Here is a 17142-nt window from a genome sequence, read left to right as displayed (position 1 = left end):
AAGAAAAGGTTCACTTGGTCGGGACACTAAAGCACAAGTAGACACCTTTTTTTACCAATCCAATATAAAAATTAATTAATACATGACCACAATCTTTACCTTAATTTATCATTCATTCACCAACTAATGTTATATTTTATAATAGAATCATAATTAAAGTTTGTGTTGGCTATTCTACACCAAATTGCTAGCATGTATAGGCTGGTCAGCATACACTCTATATCTTTTCCCTTTCTCTCCCTATTAAAACATGACATATTGGACAACAATACTTAGCTTTTTTCATGCAGAAGGAGGGGAGAGGCACTAACAATCTCTTTTTTCTAAGCACAGTACTTAAAGAGCATCAAAAAGAAGCTTATGGGTTAAGAAACATCGCCTTCTCAAAACCCTGAAAAAGCAATAAAACAAAAAGAATGCTATCGAGGAGAGGGAGGGAAGGAATGAACAAAGAAACTAAAATTATATATAAATACTCAAAAGCATCTCCTTTAATTTTGCTTCTCATTACAACCTCCTAACCCTTCCCTCTCTTCTTTCTTTCTTGCTTTCTCTCTTTTTCTTTCTCTCATCTTTGTTGAACTCAGCCACACACACACACACACAAAACACTCTCTCTCTTTAACTTGTTGATGCGATTCTCCCTACTATTATCTCCCAAAAAACCCCATCAACCTTTACAAAAGAGAAAGCTCCAAGAGAAACCATGGTTTATACTTCCATCCCAGCATATATTGATCCAGCCAACTGGCACCAACAGGTAAATAATAAGGGTTTCTTCAATTTGGTTCTTCACATAAAATTTCTTTCTCCAAAAGACAAAATTTCAAAAGATAAATATTCTTGCTACCTTTTGTTTATACCCTTCTCTTGAATATACCAGATATTTTTTATTTCTTTGCTTCTCCATGTTTTTTATTTTATCTCCTTCTCCAACTCCTCTAACTTTATGTTATTGCAGCAACCAAATAATCAACAAGGCAACACTGGTGGTGCTAGCTCTCATCATCTTCTTCTTCCACCACCACCACCTCCACCACCGCCAACACAACCTCATGGAAGCGGCGGTGGATCCCGGTCTATACGGCCGGGATCGATGGCGGATAGGGCAAGGATGGAGCACATACCTATGCAAGAAGCTCCACAAAAATGTCCGAGATGTGAATCCACAAACACAAAGTTTTGCTACTTCAACAATTACAGCCTCTCTCAGCCCCGCCACTTCTGCAAGACCTGTAGAAGGTACTGGACAAGAGGCGGCGCCCTGAGGAATGTCCCGGTTGGCGGTGGCTGCCGGAGGAACAAGAGGAGCAAAGGGGGAAGCACCAGCAGCTCAAAATCATCGCCGGCGAGCTCCGATCGCCAAACGGCAAGTGCGGCTTCCACTAATAGTACTGCCTCCGGTGCTGACATGGCAGGCCTCGGGTCTCCAGTGCCGCCGCCACCTCTAAGGTTCATGGCTCCAATGCATCAATTTAGTGATCACCACCTTGCTGGTGGTGATATAGCCTTAAACTATGGCTTGAACTTTAGCTCAATTTCAAGTCCAATGGGAGGAGTAGGTGTAGGAGACTTGAATTTTCACATAGGAAACCCTTTTGGTGGAGCAAGTGGTGTTGGTGTTGGTGGTTCTATCTTATCTAGTTCTAATTTGGAGCAATGGAGGGTTCCACAAACACACCAATTTCCCTTCTTGTCTAGTTTGGAAGCTTCTTCTCATGGATTATACCCATTTGAAGGTGGTAGTAGTGGAAATAATCAGGCACAAGCTGGGTATAGTGGTGCACCCAAGGTATCAACTTCAGTGAAAATGGAAGAAAATCAAGAACTTGGTTTGTCTAGACAGTTTTTGGGAATGAATAACCCTACAAGTGAACAATATTGGAGTACTGGTGGTGGTGCCACTGCAGCTTGGACAGATCTTTCTGGTTTTACCTCTTCTTCTGCTGCTAACAATCAACTATAGAATTTTCATGCTCTCTTGTTAAAGCTTCTGGTTTTTGGTTCTTCAGTTTCCTTAACCCTCCAAGATTTCAAAGTTTCACTCAACTCGCTAACTCTATATAATTAGCCCAATGTGAAGAACTTGGAGGATGGGTTGAGAAAACTTTGCTTTCTTTTAAGATCACATGAAAACCCTAGGGATGTTAGTTCTTCTTTTTTCTTTTCTTCAACTTTTAATCTTTATATGTTTTTGTTTCTTCTTGTTTTTTCTTTACATTCCAATTAATAGGTTTAGGTTTGTTTGTATGAGAAGGTTTACTATAGTGATATTATGAGTTCCAAGGAATGAAGATTGTAGTAGCTAATTAATTATGTTTGCTCTTTGGTTACCACTTAACCACACATCTATGGAAATTTCTATTTTTCTAATGGTGAAGATTGCTGAATAACTAAACTTGGTGGAAAGGTTTCATTTCCACAAAATGATTTGGAGGATAATTAATGTGCTGCACTGATAATCATAAACTCCAAAAATCATAGATTCTAAATGATTGATTCCTGGGAAATTTTTCTAATTTGGTTGGTGATCATCTTAATCAAAATCATGAATCATTTGCTACTTTAGTTTACTTAATTAGTCAAATTGAGCTCATTTGTAGTGGTCCTTTAGAGATCTGGAATTTCCTTGTGAACAGGTAGTAAAGCAAGAGTGGTGGTTAAAGAAAGCTTAATAAAAATAGGTTGTCTTTCTTATTATATACATTCCTCATATATATAGTGGAAAAGTGCGATTTTCTTCCGTTAAAAATTATATTTCTGTTATTTTTTACCTTTTAGAAAGTTATTGTAACGACTACAGGAACTTTTCCTTGATGTTAATAGCATTGTGCCGTTTAATATAATTTTCTCAAAAGATTTATCTTGCAACTTAGTGGTTATTTTATTCATAATTTTTAGTTATTGTAAAACCAACTCTCTTTTTTTTTTTTTGGCTTTTGACTCTTAAAACCACTTTTCTCAGCATACAAGATTATAGCAAGTCTTGGATAGAAGTTTTTTTTATCTTTATTCCCCAACTATGGACAATGTTTACTTTCTCATTATAAGAAGCTATTATACATATAAATCTTGGCAACCTGCACAATAAAAACTTTAGAATGCGAATCAATGAAAGTAAATATAGCTCCTTAAAGCAACTCATGGTATGCCACTTAATTTGTTGACTAATGTAACTGTTGGCAAAAATATAATAAATTGTATCATTTCTTTAGCAAATTTGGAGTGAGAATGAAGGATTCAAATAGAAAGTTTAGGATTTGATCATAGTAAACTAAAAATATACTTCAATCAACAAACATGAAACAGTTTCAATTAGGTGTTCCTTGGTTTAACGATTACTTTAGAGTTAATTAACCCCATGCAATTATTTGACCAATCAGTGACATAACTATTCAGAGACCCCAGTTTGGGACAAACTCTAACGACCTCCTCCTTAAAATTCAAAAGGTTGTCCTTGTCATGTTGTTGCAAATATGATTCGAATTTGGAGTTTACTATTCTATCCATGAACAGAGTAAATATTCTAGGACAGGGATCCTGTTCTCCAAAACCCAGATGTTGTTTTTATAACAAAAAATAAAAATAAAACAAAAAAATCGAAAATGATTGTGATGTTTCATCTTGCGCAGCCAAACCTAGCTAGAGATTGCTTTGATTCACTGAACAAAGTTTAGTACTTCAAGAAATTGCAGTTGTTATATAATTCATGAATGATTAAATATATATTCCCCATGGAGATTGAATCTCACCTTCAAATTTTATATATAAAATTTTGAATACTATAACCTAACAAATCCACCTTGAGTTTAGTGACTTCCAACTCTCCATAGAGAATATTTAGTTGATATGTCATTAAAAAATTATCGTATTTTTGCATGAGAGAGGAGTATGTCCTTTAATAATAGATATATAGTAATTGAGTCACATTGATAAAGAGAGAGAGAGAATGATTTTGAAATAATGTGTCAATGTACTTAATGTTAAAAGAGATCTAAATGATACTGTGAAGACTTTGCCTAATTTTGTGGTTTTGGTGGCAGAGACGCGGAGAAAGAGCATCAAAAGACGACAAAATGGCCACCCCACCCCAAACGATAAACATTGTAACTTTCGAGATCCATATCATCATGTTCATGATGGCCATGGATGATCTTTTACAATCGTTCTCAATACTAACAAATTTGTCATTTTTCTTTTAACTTGTTTTACGAATATTCAATTAATGTTCGAATATTAACCGAATTCATATAAATGTTTTTTTTATGAGGATAATATTTATTAAGAAGTTTTATTCTTATCTAAACTGTTGTCAATTTTTATTCATATGATGTGATAGTTTATTGAGTTAAATTTATTAATTAATTATTAATTTTAAATAAATTACAATTATCATATAAATAAAATTCAACGACTAATGAGAAATAATATTTCTTAATGTTATACTGAAATCAAATAATTCAACCTCTTGTATATATACACACACATATATATAGGGGAAAGATCCATTTACAATTTTTTTTTTACAAATTACAACCGGTCATACACTCTTAATTGAAGTATGACCAATCATACTTAGCGTAGTTTGTAAACAAAAATTTTATAAATATAAAATTTTATAATATATATATATATATATATATATATATATATATATATATGAGGTAGGATCCATTGACACTGGTGTCAAATTTAAAACTTGACACCTCATCTAAGAGCCGTTAGATCAAAAAAATTAATGGTATCACATGCTTACAAATCAGAGTCGTTGATCTTTTTTGATCTAATGGCTCTCAGATGAGATGTCAAATTTTAAATTTGACACTGGTATCAAAGGATCCTATCTACCTATATATATATATATATATATATATATATATATATATATATATATATATATATTGAATTTAATGGATTAGAAATGCAGTGGCGTAGCCACTAGGGGTGAAACTGGGCCGGCCTACAGGGGCCCACGGCTCGGCTTATATCAGGTCATACTTGACATAGTATAATTTGTATAATAGGGCGAACTTGGGCCATAGAAAAGCCTGTTTAATAAAAAGGTCGTAGGCCCACTTTCAAAAGGTCGGGCTTATAAACCTACAGGCCGGCCTATATTGTACTATTTATTTTAAATAAAATAAAATAGAATAAGTATATATGCCTTGAAGAAAAAACAAAAGATATAAATTTAATCAATTGCAATTATTTATAACTTAATTATTTTCGATTATATTTTAATAGAAATCTTACTTTATTTCTTATATAGGAGGAATCAACATCTCAACATGTTTGATTGTGTATATGAATATATTAAAAGATTTTTGAGAAATGTTATACTTACTACAAGCATCATGATGTGTTTGTTGAATTCATGTGGTTATTTTAATTTACATAATATGGATTTGTTTGTTAGATCTGATGAAATATATATTATTTAGTTTGAGCATTTTGTTTTTGAAAATGAATTAAATGCATATTGTATGAGTTTTGTTATGATTCATGATTCTGTTTGGACGTTGAAATTATGATTTTTGGTGTAGCAACAGAATTTGAGTACTTTGTAAAGTTGATTCATGGTTCTGCATGGAAGTTAAAAATTAACAAGCTAACGGGCTAAGCCAAGCCATTTATTTTTTTATAAACGGGCTAAGTCAGGCTAACAGTTAGACTTATACTAGGCTTGGGCCAGGCCAAATTGAAATTTTTTGACGTAGGTTTTTCGGGACAAAGTTTGGCCTAGCCCAGCCCACTTTCACCCCTAGTAGCCACCTTATCACTTGGTAGTGCCTTGCCTTGACACTACCTTTGTTTCAAAATTTTGCATTTATTATATATAAATATATATATAATTATATGATTAATTATAATTTGGCTATGCCTAAAATTATAATTTGGCTAAAATTATAATTTGGCACTATCTAAATAAATATAATAAAATTATAATATTTTTATCTTCAATTTTTAATTTTTATCTTTTCCCTCATTTTTTAACCACTCATTTTTCATTTTACTTTTTTAAACATATTTTTATTTTTTATTTTTATATCCACATCTTCTTTACACAATTCTCTTCCCCCCCCCTCCGCACACTTCTTTTTTCTTTTTTCCAATCAGCATCCCAAAATATCCTCCCTCCATATTACCCTAAGTATTGTTCTTTTTCTCAAAACCAACACCAGCCGCCGTCTAGCAGCAAACTCAATCAACCTCCCTGGTGCATAGAAAAAATTTGTTAGTTCTGGAGCGCAAGTTTTTGACAAATGATTACTAGCCGTATGGTTTAGATGATTAATGAAGAGCATAGCAATTTCATTTCGTCTCCACTTTCATCAAAGAAATTCGAATCCATTTGATGTATGACTGATTACAACAAAGACCTATTACTCTTATAAATTATTATATTTGAAATGTTTATCCGAAAGATTAGTACATTTTATATATTTGTTTTTGTATATAATAATAAAATTTTTAATGTTATGTAATATTATTTAGTAAATAATTTAGATAAATATGCTAGAATTACTTTTTTTCTGATAAATTTGCATAATTACAATAAATATTTTGATATGTCAAATTTGTTGACAGTAACTAAATTTTTTTTCAAACTCCGCCACTTTTGAAATGTCTAATGATGTGTGGCTAGATTCTGTCAATCTAAGATTGGGCTCCATCGTGACATGCTTATTGATAAGAAAATAAATTGAGGATCTAAAACATTAGGAGTTGTTATGTGAAATGATTAACTGGAATCTGTTGATTGAAAAATACAATCGTTCAGTTGTACTTGAAAATAGAAGAATTCAATATGCATCATTCCCAATAAATACTATAGCCAAAAATAGAGTTATATTATAACGTTGTAAAAGAATGTCCGTCCCATGAAATAGCAGAGTCAAAGCGCAGAGATTTTAGCAATCTCTAATTTGACGCAACGTTACTACAACAATGTCACAAACTCAGTGACACCAGCTGCTATCAGGTAATTAATAGAATGTCTGAAGACTCTGACCAATTCGCAGACTGTTACGCGCTAACCGCGTGGTTTTTAAGGAGGTAATAAAAGATAAAAACTCTTAATGTTATCATTTTATATTATTTAATGTTGGGAAAATATTTACCTTGCCACGTATGATAAAATTATCTTCAACAATTCAAAATTATATTATTTTGAGAGGTAGAAGAATTAGTAAAAAAATTTATAAATTTTATTTGCTTATACCAAATTTCTAAAAATTAAAAATCTATAATTTTGAAACTATTAGAAATATATAATTTTATATCCAAGAAACGATATCGGCATTCAGCATGTGAATTAACCCTTTAATGTTTGTCATTTTCAACCATTTGAATTATTTCAATTTATTATTAATTTAATGTTTTTTTCTCATATTAAAAAGTTATCAAATTTCTTAAAAAAAATTTTTTTTTTTAAAATGAGTATAATTGATGTAACAAATATTTGATGATATAAAGTAAGAAAATTACTCTAAAACAGCTAATTTGTTTGTTTGTTGTTTTTTTTCTTTTTTGGTTTTAAAAGAAGACAAGGGACTATTTGTCAGTATCTAAGTTGGACCATATAAAGAGAGAGAGAGAGAGAGGACCTGAGTGGCAGTTACTGGATCTGATTGCACGCGCTTCCATGCAGCATGGATATTTGTGGCTTTGAACATTCCAACTGAGAATGAATGCATGCTTTCATGGCGTGTTGTGTCATGTGTGAGACTGTTCCTTTCTTTTTTGGTTTAATTTCAATGTTTTCTCAAATGTTCTGCTCCAAAATTGTCTCCGTGCACCACCACTTCATTCTTCTGCATATCTTATTACTTTTCCACTTTCTTTGTTTTCAAATTAATATAATATTTTACGATATTACTAATTAAAAAAGTTATATATTTTAAATAATAATAATAAGGATAATAATTTCCTTTTTAATTTTAATAAATTATGATTGAATAATAATTTAAAATAATGCTAAGAAGTTAATAACTATCCCTATTTTTAATTCGTTAATTAATTTCGTAGGTATATCACTATTTTCTATCTTTGTAATTTTAAAAATGTTTAATTTTAACTATTATATATAAATGAATTTCCCGTTCGTTATACACTCATAATCCTAAAGTTACATATATACATATAGGCACGCATACATGTCTGTGTGTGTGTAACAAGGTATTAATAAGTATAATATACATTTAGCCACTGCTTTACAATATATAAGAAAGCCTTTATTGTAAATTTGCACTTTTGTTGAGGTTAGTTCTTCATATGCTGCTTTTCTGTATATAGAAAATTCTCACACAGAATATATGGTGGTGGCCTAGTGGGTTTCTCGATTCAAAACTTTATTTGATGTATGCTGAAGCATCAAACCAGCTTGCACCTTTCCTTTTTCCTTTATTTTTTAAATAAAACTATAACAAAAACGTGGGAGTAACCATTATATATTAAGTTGGATTTCATATATGCAGAAGAATATTTGTATTGAATATAGTATTGGAATATAAATTAATCCTTAATAACAATTAAATGAAATATAAAATGGTGGCTGCAGGGTGCAGCTCAATCTCTTAGAAACTTCCTTCAGACACCCCCATTTTGTAATTAGCGACAAAAGATATATTATTAGTACAAGATGTATGTATATATATATATATCTATATAAAAGAAATGCACTGCACTTTTTGTGCATGAAATTTGAAAATGGGATTGGCTATGTTGAAAGAAAGGAATCTTTGTTAGGTGTTAGGATTCGCTTTTGATAGGATCAAGGTCTTACCAAGAAGGAACAAAGCACATTCAAAACCACGAAAGACATAAAAATCTCACTCTCACTCACCCACGGTTGGTCGGTCCCTGAGTCAGTAGCTTATATAGTAATTAAGCATATTTTTGTTATAATAGTGATATTCCTTTCATTTCTTCACTGTTGAGTGTGGAATTTTATAGAGCAATCAATGGGATTAGAACTTGGTCAAGGTGATCCCGAAATTCTCGACTTTGAAATTCGGGTCTTGTTCTCAAGTTTCAACATTCTTTTGTACTGAAATTCTACGGACCAAAGAGGGGGAAAAAAAACTTGTAGCAAATGAAAGAGGATTAGAAATGGCCTAAATAAAAAAAAAAAATTGTTATATTTTGTTTTGTAAATATTATTTCAACAATTCTCCTAATATATAATGAAAAATTATTAAGTGAAAAATTAAATGCATTCATTATATTAAAAAAAAACAAATATTTAATATTTATATACTGATTAAAATGATTAATAGGTTGATTATTACAAATATTCAAAATTAATTTATAAAAAATAAAGGAGTTCTTAGGCTCGGAATTCCAAGCCAAAATTCTATCATTTCTCTTTCCTCTCTCTATATATGTGTGTGTGGGAGTGAATGCAGGCAATATTCGCTTAAGTTATTGATACCCACATGTACAAGTTTGGGTACCTAGATATACGATGCTCTTTCTTTTTCATGTTATCCATATATATGTATTGCAGCTTTCACTTTTATAACGTCCTTGTTATAAATATAATCTCTCTCTCTCTCTCCTTGTGTATGTGAGAAATCAGTGGTGATCTTCATGAATAGATGGAGAAAGAAGGAAAGAGACTGAGATTCCAAACTGTTCTGAGAGTCCTCACGTTCTCTCACATGTTCTCAATCATACACATGAACTTAGAATTGATTCCCTGGCCCTTATATTATTATCATTAGTTAATTGAATTCATTCATTTCAAGTTAAATGAAAGAAAATAATTGGGAAGATGACCCCACTGGCCTGGTCCATATATATTTGATGGGAACTAGCATATGCCACTACTTCCTTATAGCTGCTTTCCTTTTTTGATCAGGGCATGAGGTCCCCCATACAACTTCTTATTATTTTCCTAGAGTAACCCCAACACAAAAAGAAACATGTAGTCAGAAACTAAAATATAGGACAAGGTGAAAAATCCATATAAAGTCATCTCATATATCATTACATATATATAGGAGATAAATGTTACTTAGAAAAATTGTCTTTTAGTACAAATCTCTCTTTTATATATATATATATATATATATATATATATATATATATATATATATATATATATATAACTTATATGTAAATGGATGACCCCGTAAGAAGAAGAGAAAAAAAGAGAAAGAAAAAAAAGGGGGGGTTTTCCCTCTTCCACATGTGAGTATAAAAGATAAAGTTATCTCCAACTTATAGAAAAAACATTAATCCCTAATTTTATTTTATGATCGTGAATGTGATAGAAAAAAAGAAATGACTTTGATCTTATTAATCTAAAACGAAACCATTTTTGTAATTATGTATATTTCGTAGTAATATATGTGTATATGTAACATTATTTTTCATAAGCATATGCAACTCAGTGGTGTTGAATGGTCCTTAACTAATGTATATAGAGAAATAGATACATACACAAAAAAGAGGGAGAAATTATTGACCAAAGAGATTCTTTGTCACATTTCTCCTTTTTACGAGAGCATATGGCATCCTATGAAGCATCTAACGGCCTTATGTCAACATTCCTTTTCAAAAATGAAAAATATACTCTGAAAGCATGCGTAAATATTCTTCAAACTAATCAATGAATAGTTCATTCTACAAACATGAATAATTAGGTTAACTTTTATATATTGTAATTTTAACAACAAATGAAACAGACATGCACGTGTAAGTGTAGAAAAATTAAGAACGCGTCGCTTATTTAAAATTAATTCAGAACAAAGTCATTTTATTCCCCGCATAAGCAAATGACTGTTTTAAAATAATTCTATATTATCTTACACTTAAACACCCACTTTAAGGTTCAAAATGATTCGTGGTTTAAATTAGTCACAAACAGATTGAGAAGTGCACAAGAAGAACAAGAAACAAAGAGGAAAAAGACGTTAAAATTTGATCAACAAATAGGGGCTGAAAAAAAGCGTTACATTTTGGCTAAAATCAACCCTCTAGTCAAGTCAGATCATAATGGCAAAGGTCAGAAAAAGAGAGATTTGATACATCTAATCAAATCAAGTTGTTACGTAATGGATTCAAATTAATGTGTTGATAGACACTTTTTTTTTATATTTTTTCAACCAATTTATTCTTCAAACTATATCCAATTCGAGCATTTATCGAACTTTATTAAAGGAAGCATCTCTTCTGAATTATTTTTACATTTAAAACCTCTAGTTAAGGGGCTCAAATTTCTTACCATCTGTATCAAGGCTATTTGGTTATATACGGTGGTAGATTTTAAACCAAGAAAATGCATAACAAAATGGGGTTAACAGGAGATAGCAATTTGCATGCATAGGTGTACTCTACCTTTTGCAAAGTGCGCTGTCGTGCAAAACAATATAGCTCAATTATTTTCGTCTTCTCCAATGGAATCAGGGAACATAATTTTTTTGTTGTGATGCTGTCAGTCTTTCAATCATAAATGAGCTAAGGCTTGAAATGGGGAATAGTTGGGTGTGCAAGTTTGATGTGGACTTTGAGGGTTTTAAATTTTGTTTAATTATGTATTCTTTTGCATGGAATATGGAAATGGATGATTGCGTGAGCAAGCACTGAATCTTAATATCATAGTATTTATCCATTCAATAATGAAGGATCAATCACTCTGGAGTCAAAACTAGTCAATGCTGACAAGAATGTGAATCCGACACGAGCGTAGAAATAAAACAAATTTAAAAATAAATACAGAAAGAATTTTTTCTTAAGAAAATATGAAATACGATATATAACATATAATACTAATAGTATAATTTAAGAAGTATATATATAAAGATATAGACTTTCGATTATTTTGATTAATCCAGTTCGAACTTTCCATTAACACTTTATATTTTTTTATTGGATATTTTTATAATTAATATTGTGATATTATAGTTTTCAGAGTATTTTTATAATTAAAATAAAATTTATAATATATAATTAAAATTTATAATATATAATTATTTTTTACAAGATTTAAACGTCGTAAGTCTTCAATTGCTTTATCAATTGCCAATGCTATGGGTTTGCCGAGAATAGCCTGATGCCTGGTGGATCCTATTGGGCATACGACAAGTATGTTTTTATTGTGCTTTTGGACTAAGATTGCAGTAAAAACCCGAATTAGACCTAGCTAATATAAAAGAACCCAAAGGAAAGCTAGTGTTCTTTTGTCTCCTTTATAAACTATCCTTAGCCTCCATAGTCTCTATGAAAGTTAGATTGTTGTTGGTTGTCAAGAGTCTAAGAGAAAAATACAAGTACTCACACACTGTTCGGGTGCAAAGACATTAAAATAACAATTGATTGTCAATACAGTTGTGAAAATCTCCCATTTAAATTACTCGTTTAAAAGAGTATATTATGTTCATTTCATTTCTTTACTCACACTGAAGTCTTTATTTATAAAATATAAATTGAAACAATTAATATATTCAAATATTTAACTATCAAAATAAGTTTGTTTTTTAAAAGGCATAAGTAAAAGTGTATTTACCTTTAAAATTTATATAGTGGTTAAAATCAAAATGCATTATAAATTAAAATAAAAATAAATACATCTTTACTTGTTCACTTCATACATAAACTTATTTTACACTTATTCTTTAACATAGTTCACAAAAAAGACGAACATTTTACACTGAGATGGATGGCATGAACCCGTTTTCATAAAATGTATTTTAAGATGGGTTGAAACCCTTTGAAAAAGGGAAGAGAAAAAAAGAATGAATTGATCGTTTGACTGGTACTTTTTGTAAAATACTTTTTTTATAAAACAAAATTATGTATATTGACTGGAATATGGATATGGATTTATTGGATCGAGTCCTACTTGCGCTTTATTCTACAGTTGTGGCATAAAATATAACTAAGCGGCATTAATATTTATGGAGGAGAATTCCACATCATGTATTGGTAATTTGAATAGCCTGTTTATAGTAAAACGATAAGCTACAAAGTTAGCTCCTAACCAGCGTTTCAACATCTGAAAATGTAGTTTGATTGCTTCAAAATAATTGAGCGGGCTAGCTAGAGGGTCCGCCCCTTCAAATATATGTAAATTAATTTTTAGAATTGAACATGAGAAGCGTTATTCTTATAACCGCTTTTCGCTTACAACATTTTACAATCTATTTTTAACTGTTGATTTTCGTCAATCTAACGATTATAATTGTAAGAATAACGCTTCTCATTGAATATTATTTCAGATTTTTCAGTTATACAGTTAGTTTTCGCTCTCCATCAAAACTTATAAAAAAAATTTAGTTGTAAGTATAATTTCTATTTTTTTGCCATATGAAAATTGTAATAGCAAGGAAAATACTTAAATTATAATTTCGCCCTTTTAAAAAAAATTGGCTATTAAATAAATGGATGACATATTAAAGAATTATAAAGTAGAACTGTAGTTATGCAGATTCTTCATACCTTTTATTGAACTCATGAAGAATCAGAAGCACGCCCACCTTAAAAATCACTAACGAGCATGTTGGAGGTTTTAATCAAAATAGTATATAGTATAATTTTTTTTGGAAATATCGTATAATAAATTTCAAAATATCAAGGACAACAAACTCTACTTTAGTTCCTATAATAACCTTAACTTGAGGAATGAGAAATTGCATCAGATTAATTATTTAATTATGCATAACGATGATTAATTAGGGGATTACTTAATTAAATAAATGTTAAATAAGATTATGAGGGAAATACTCATTTAGAATGGTTAAGTGTGGGTAAGTGAGGAAGTAGGAGAATATGTTAGACACTACTGTCAGCAGCTTCTCGGTGAAGCGAGTTGTTCTGCGAGTGTTGAAATTGTTTGCTGGTGTAGCTCGCTGAAGCGAGGAGCTCAGCAAGCACTACAAGAAAAAAGTTTATTTGTGATGAAAAATTTCGTCATAAATTATCACATATGACAATTTTTGACACAAATAATCTAATTTCGTCACAAATAATCTTGCGACGCAGGCATTTGTGGTGAAATTTACTTGCGACATAGGAATTTGTGACGAAATTTCACAAAATTTTGTCACTAATAAGATTTTTTCTTGTAGTGAAGCAAACGTGTGAAATGCTAAAATCTCACTTAAGTGACTTTCTCTTCACCCAAAACACTCTTCTTCCTCACCAACCGAAGGTCCCCCATTTATGAGCAATAAGAACCCTTGAAAACCTAACTTCCCTGTTGTTCAATGGAAGCATATGTGGTTGGAGGCAAAATTGGTTAGAATTGCAAGAGGAACAACACCTATAATCCACATTCCTTAGAAAAGCCTTGTATGGTGTGGAAATTGCTTGAGGAGGTGGCCGTTTTGGGTGAAATTATGTAGTTAGAGGTGGTGCATTGCCACATTGTGAGTTGAAAGACAACCCTTGGACCATTGTCAAGTGATTTGTGGTAAGCATTCCAAACCTTTTTGTGTTTTATTTTAAGAAATGCACAATTAGGGTTTCATAAAAGTGTTGAGTGGTTGATGGTGTTGAGGCATGAATTGGGCTTAGCTTATGTTGCAAAGTATGATGGGCAAGTGATTTAATCGATGGAAATGTTTTTAGAGAACCATTTGTATAATCTTCCTTATTTTTTGAAAAATGCATGCCTATATGTTGAGATTGCTTGTGTCTCAAGCAATGTAGGTTGGATGGTTTGTATTGAATCTGTTCATGTTGTTTCTAGGTTGGAAACTAGTGAACCATCCTTGATTGATCAAGCTTTGGATGATTTCATAGAGCTTGAGTTGGATACTTAAATGATTTCAAGCCTAGGTGAGTTCATGACCTTTTTGATTGGTTGTGAATTATCTAGCGTTGTTTGTGATATGTATATGTCCACTAGCTTGCAGTTAGACTTGATTGTGTTGTTAGCAATTTCTTGATTGCAAATTCACCTTGTGATTAGGTACAGTTTTGTGGATAAGCCATTGATGTGAATTTCCTTCTATTATATTGAGTGTGAGGACTACTTTGTTGTGAAGGAAAGTATTTGGTGGAAAGTTCTGACAAGTAAGCTTTCAGACCTTGGATTTATCCCTAGATTGTTCCACTAAGCCCGTGTGGGTTTTAACTTATGTGGTTTGTGCAATGAATTATAATATAATGCATTATATGTGTTACTTGTTGTGTGGTGTAAGAGGGTTTCCTTATATAGGTATGTTGCATGATTTTCTAATGCATATATTTGTGTGTTGCATGATTGCTTAATGTGTACTGGTATGTGGTAGGATGGTTTCCCTGTGTAATTCATACACTATTTTTTGGCTAGTAGGATTATTGTCTTGAGCGTCTTGTCGACGGTATATGTATCAAGAGGGATGGCTAGGACGCTGTCATTTGTATTCTGTGGATGGTGCGAGGCACTAGTAGGATTATTAGATAGTTATTGTACACTTTGCATGCATACATATATCTATATTATGTTATTTATTATTGTATTCCTGAAGTGAACTTTGGGGTGGAGGAATCCTCCAAGAATCCCTAGTCTACTGAGATTTTTATCTCACTCCATGTTTCGAGGACCCCACTTTCAGGTACTGGAATTGATGGTGCTAGAGCATCTATTTCCATTGTAGATTGCTTATTCATGGCATGTTTTAATGTATTTTGGGAGAATCCTATGTATATGTTAGAAGAAAATGTATAGGATTTACCTTTAGTAGCTCATTTGTACATTATGTATGATGTATTTTGAGGACTTAGTCTATGATCATTCTTCTTTGGTATCTTCATTGTAATGCCCCAATTTAAAAATCGAATTGTTAACTTACAAATGGTACTAAAAGAGCAGAATAATTAAATTCTGAAGCGGAAGACTTAAAACCTAAGTATCAGAATAGGTCTTAGTAACTACGTGACTTAACTTTTTTCCTTTTTATTTTTGTTATTATCATATGTACAGTCTCATACCTATACAGACTCTTTTACTTGATTTCCCAATAACCGTCTTGAATAGTCAATATACCATTTGGATATGATATCATGTACCATTCTGAATAGTATCTTACGGATAACATAACGGCTGTAAATTGGACTAATCTAGGGTTTGAATCCTTCTATTTTATCCTTTCCTGAAATACAGAAAAGTCCAACCAATGTACTTGTCCTGACTATGGCTCCGTGTCATTACAAATATCAATTACTTGACTTGACAACATACACATAATCCTGTCGTAGATACATAAATGTAAATCGGCTATAAATGCCTCTCAAAATGATTATCAACTGTATACATGCATGATCATAGACTTCATGCACTAACCAAACATGCATATACAGACATCCAAATAACTAAATGTCCACTCTTATTGAGTCATCTATCCTCATTTCACTGGTCTCTTGCCTTTTGAGGGCTCTCTTGCTACTAATGTATCTGTAATTTAAATTACAGCCTCACGACGGGGTGAGAAATGAATCCCAATAAACTCAGGGTTTATAGAGCAATCTCCACCCATGATTTCACTTTCTGCATGAAAGTCAGATACAAAATGTAGATAACAACATGTAATCTTGCAATTACCAAACAACATGAAAATCTTGTAATTCATCACCCAAATGACTTGTAATCTTGTAAACTTATCAAACAAACTTGTAAGCTTGTAACTTTTCAAACAAACTTGTAAACTTGTAACTTGGATATTTTCGAGCCTTGATCCTTCATGTGGTAAGTATAAACTTTTAATTCTTCTATGGCCATGAACCTTGAGACAAACTAATCATATAACTTGAAACAAACAATTCACATCAAAACATCTTGTATACTTATCTACCTGAATAAAACATATCACATCACAACATGTACTTGTATACTTGAAATAAACACATCACATCACAACATGTACTTGTATACTTGAAAATTAACACATCACACATGTACTCGGTTTACATGAATGCAACTATTTTAAGTTCTCACATTAATCATGGATTATATATATCAAAACCATAATACAATGGACCTTGGTGGAACAACAAAGACGAAGAAAACTTCTAAACCGAAAGCTTACCTGACAAAAACTTTCCATGAAAAATAACTGAAAATACCTTCTATGCTTCACTTGCCACTTGATCTTTCAATGTCAACTCTCTTGATTGAACACTGGAGTCCTGAATAAAAATATCATTAACCACCCT

At 31.6% G+C, this 17142-nt stretch overlaps 1 protein-coding gene across 1 annotated transcript; it reads left to right on the top strand.

Moving 5' to 3' along the window:
* Nucleotides 1–527: 527 nt before the first annotated feature.
* Nucleotides 528–2300, top strand: LOC133297729 (dof zinc finger protein DOF2.4-like). Its single transcript, XM_061496921.1, has 2 exons — nt 528–760; nt 962–2300. Exons 1-2 carry the CDS (start codon nt 707–709, stop codon nt 1964–1966), a joined length of 1059 nt encoding a protein of 352 aa, XP_061352905.1. The 5' UTR covers nt 528–706; the 3' UTR covers nt 1967–2300.
* Nucleotides 2301–17142: the final 14842 nt, after the last annotated feature.

This window comes from Gastrolobium bilobum, unplaced genomic scaffold (genome assembly GCF_033153095.1).
Source record: "Gastrolobium bilobum isolate Gb01-03AN ecotype WA unplaced genomic scaffold, APGP_CSIRO_Gbil_v1 utg54037, whole genome shotgun sequence".
NCBI classification, from domain to species: domain Eukaryota; kingdom Viridiplantae; phylum Streptophyta; class Magnoliopsida; order Fabales; family Fabaceae; genus Gastrolobium; species Gastrolobium bilobum.
The sequence above is the reverse complement of the archived record's forward strand: the minus strand, read 5'-3'. Positions and strand labels throughout refer to the sequence as shown.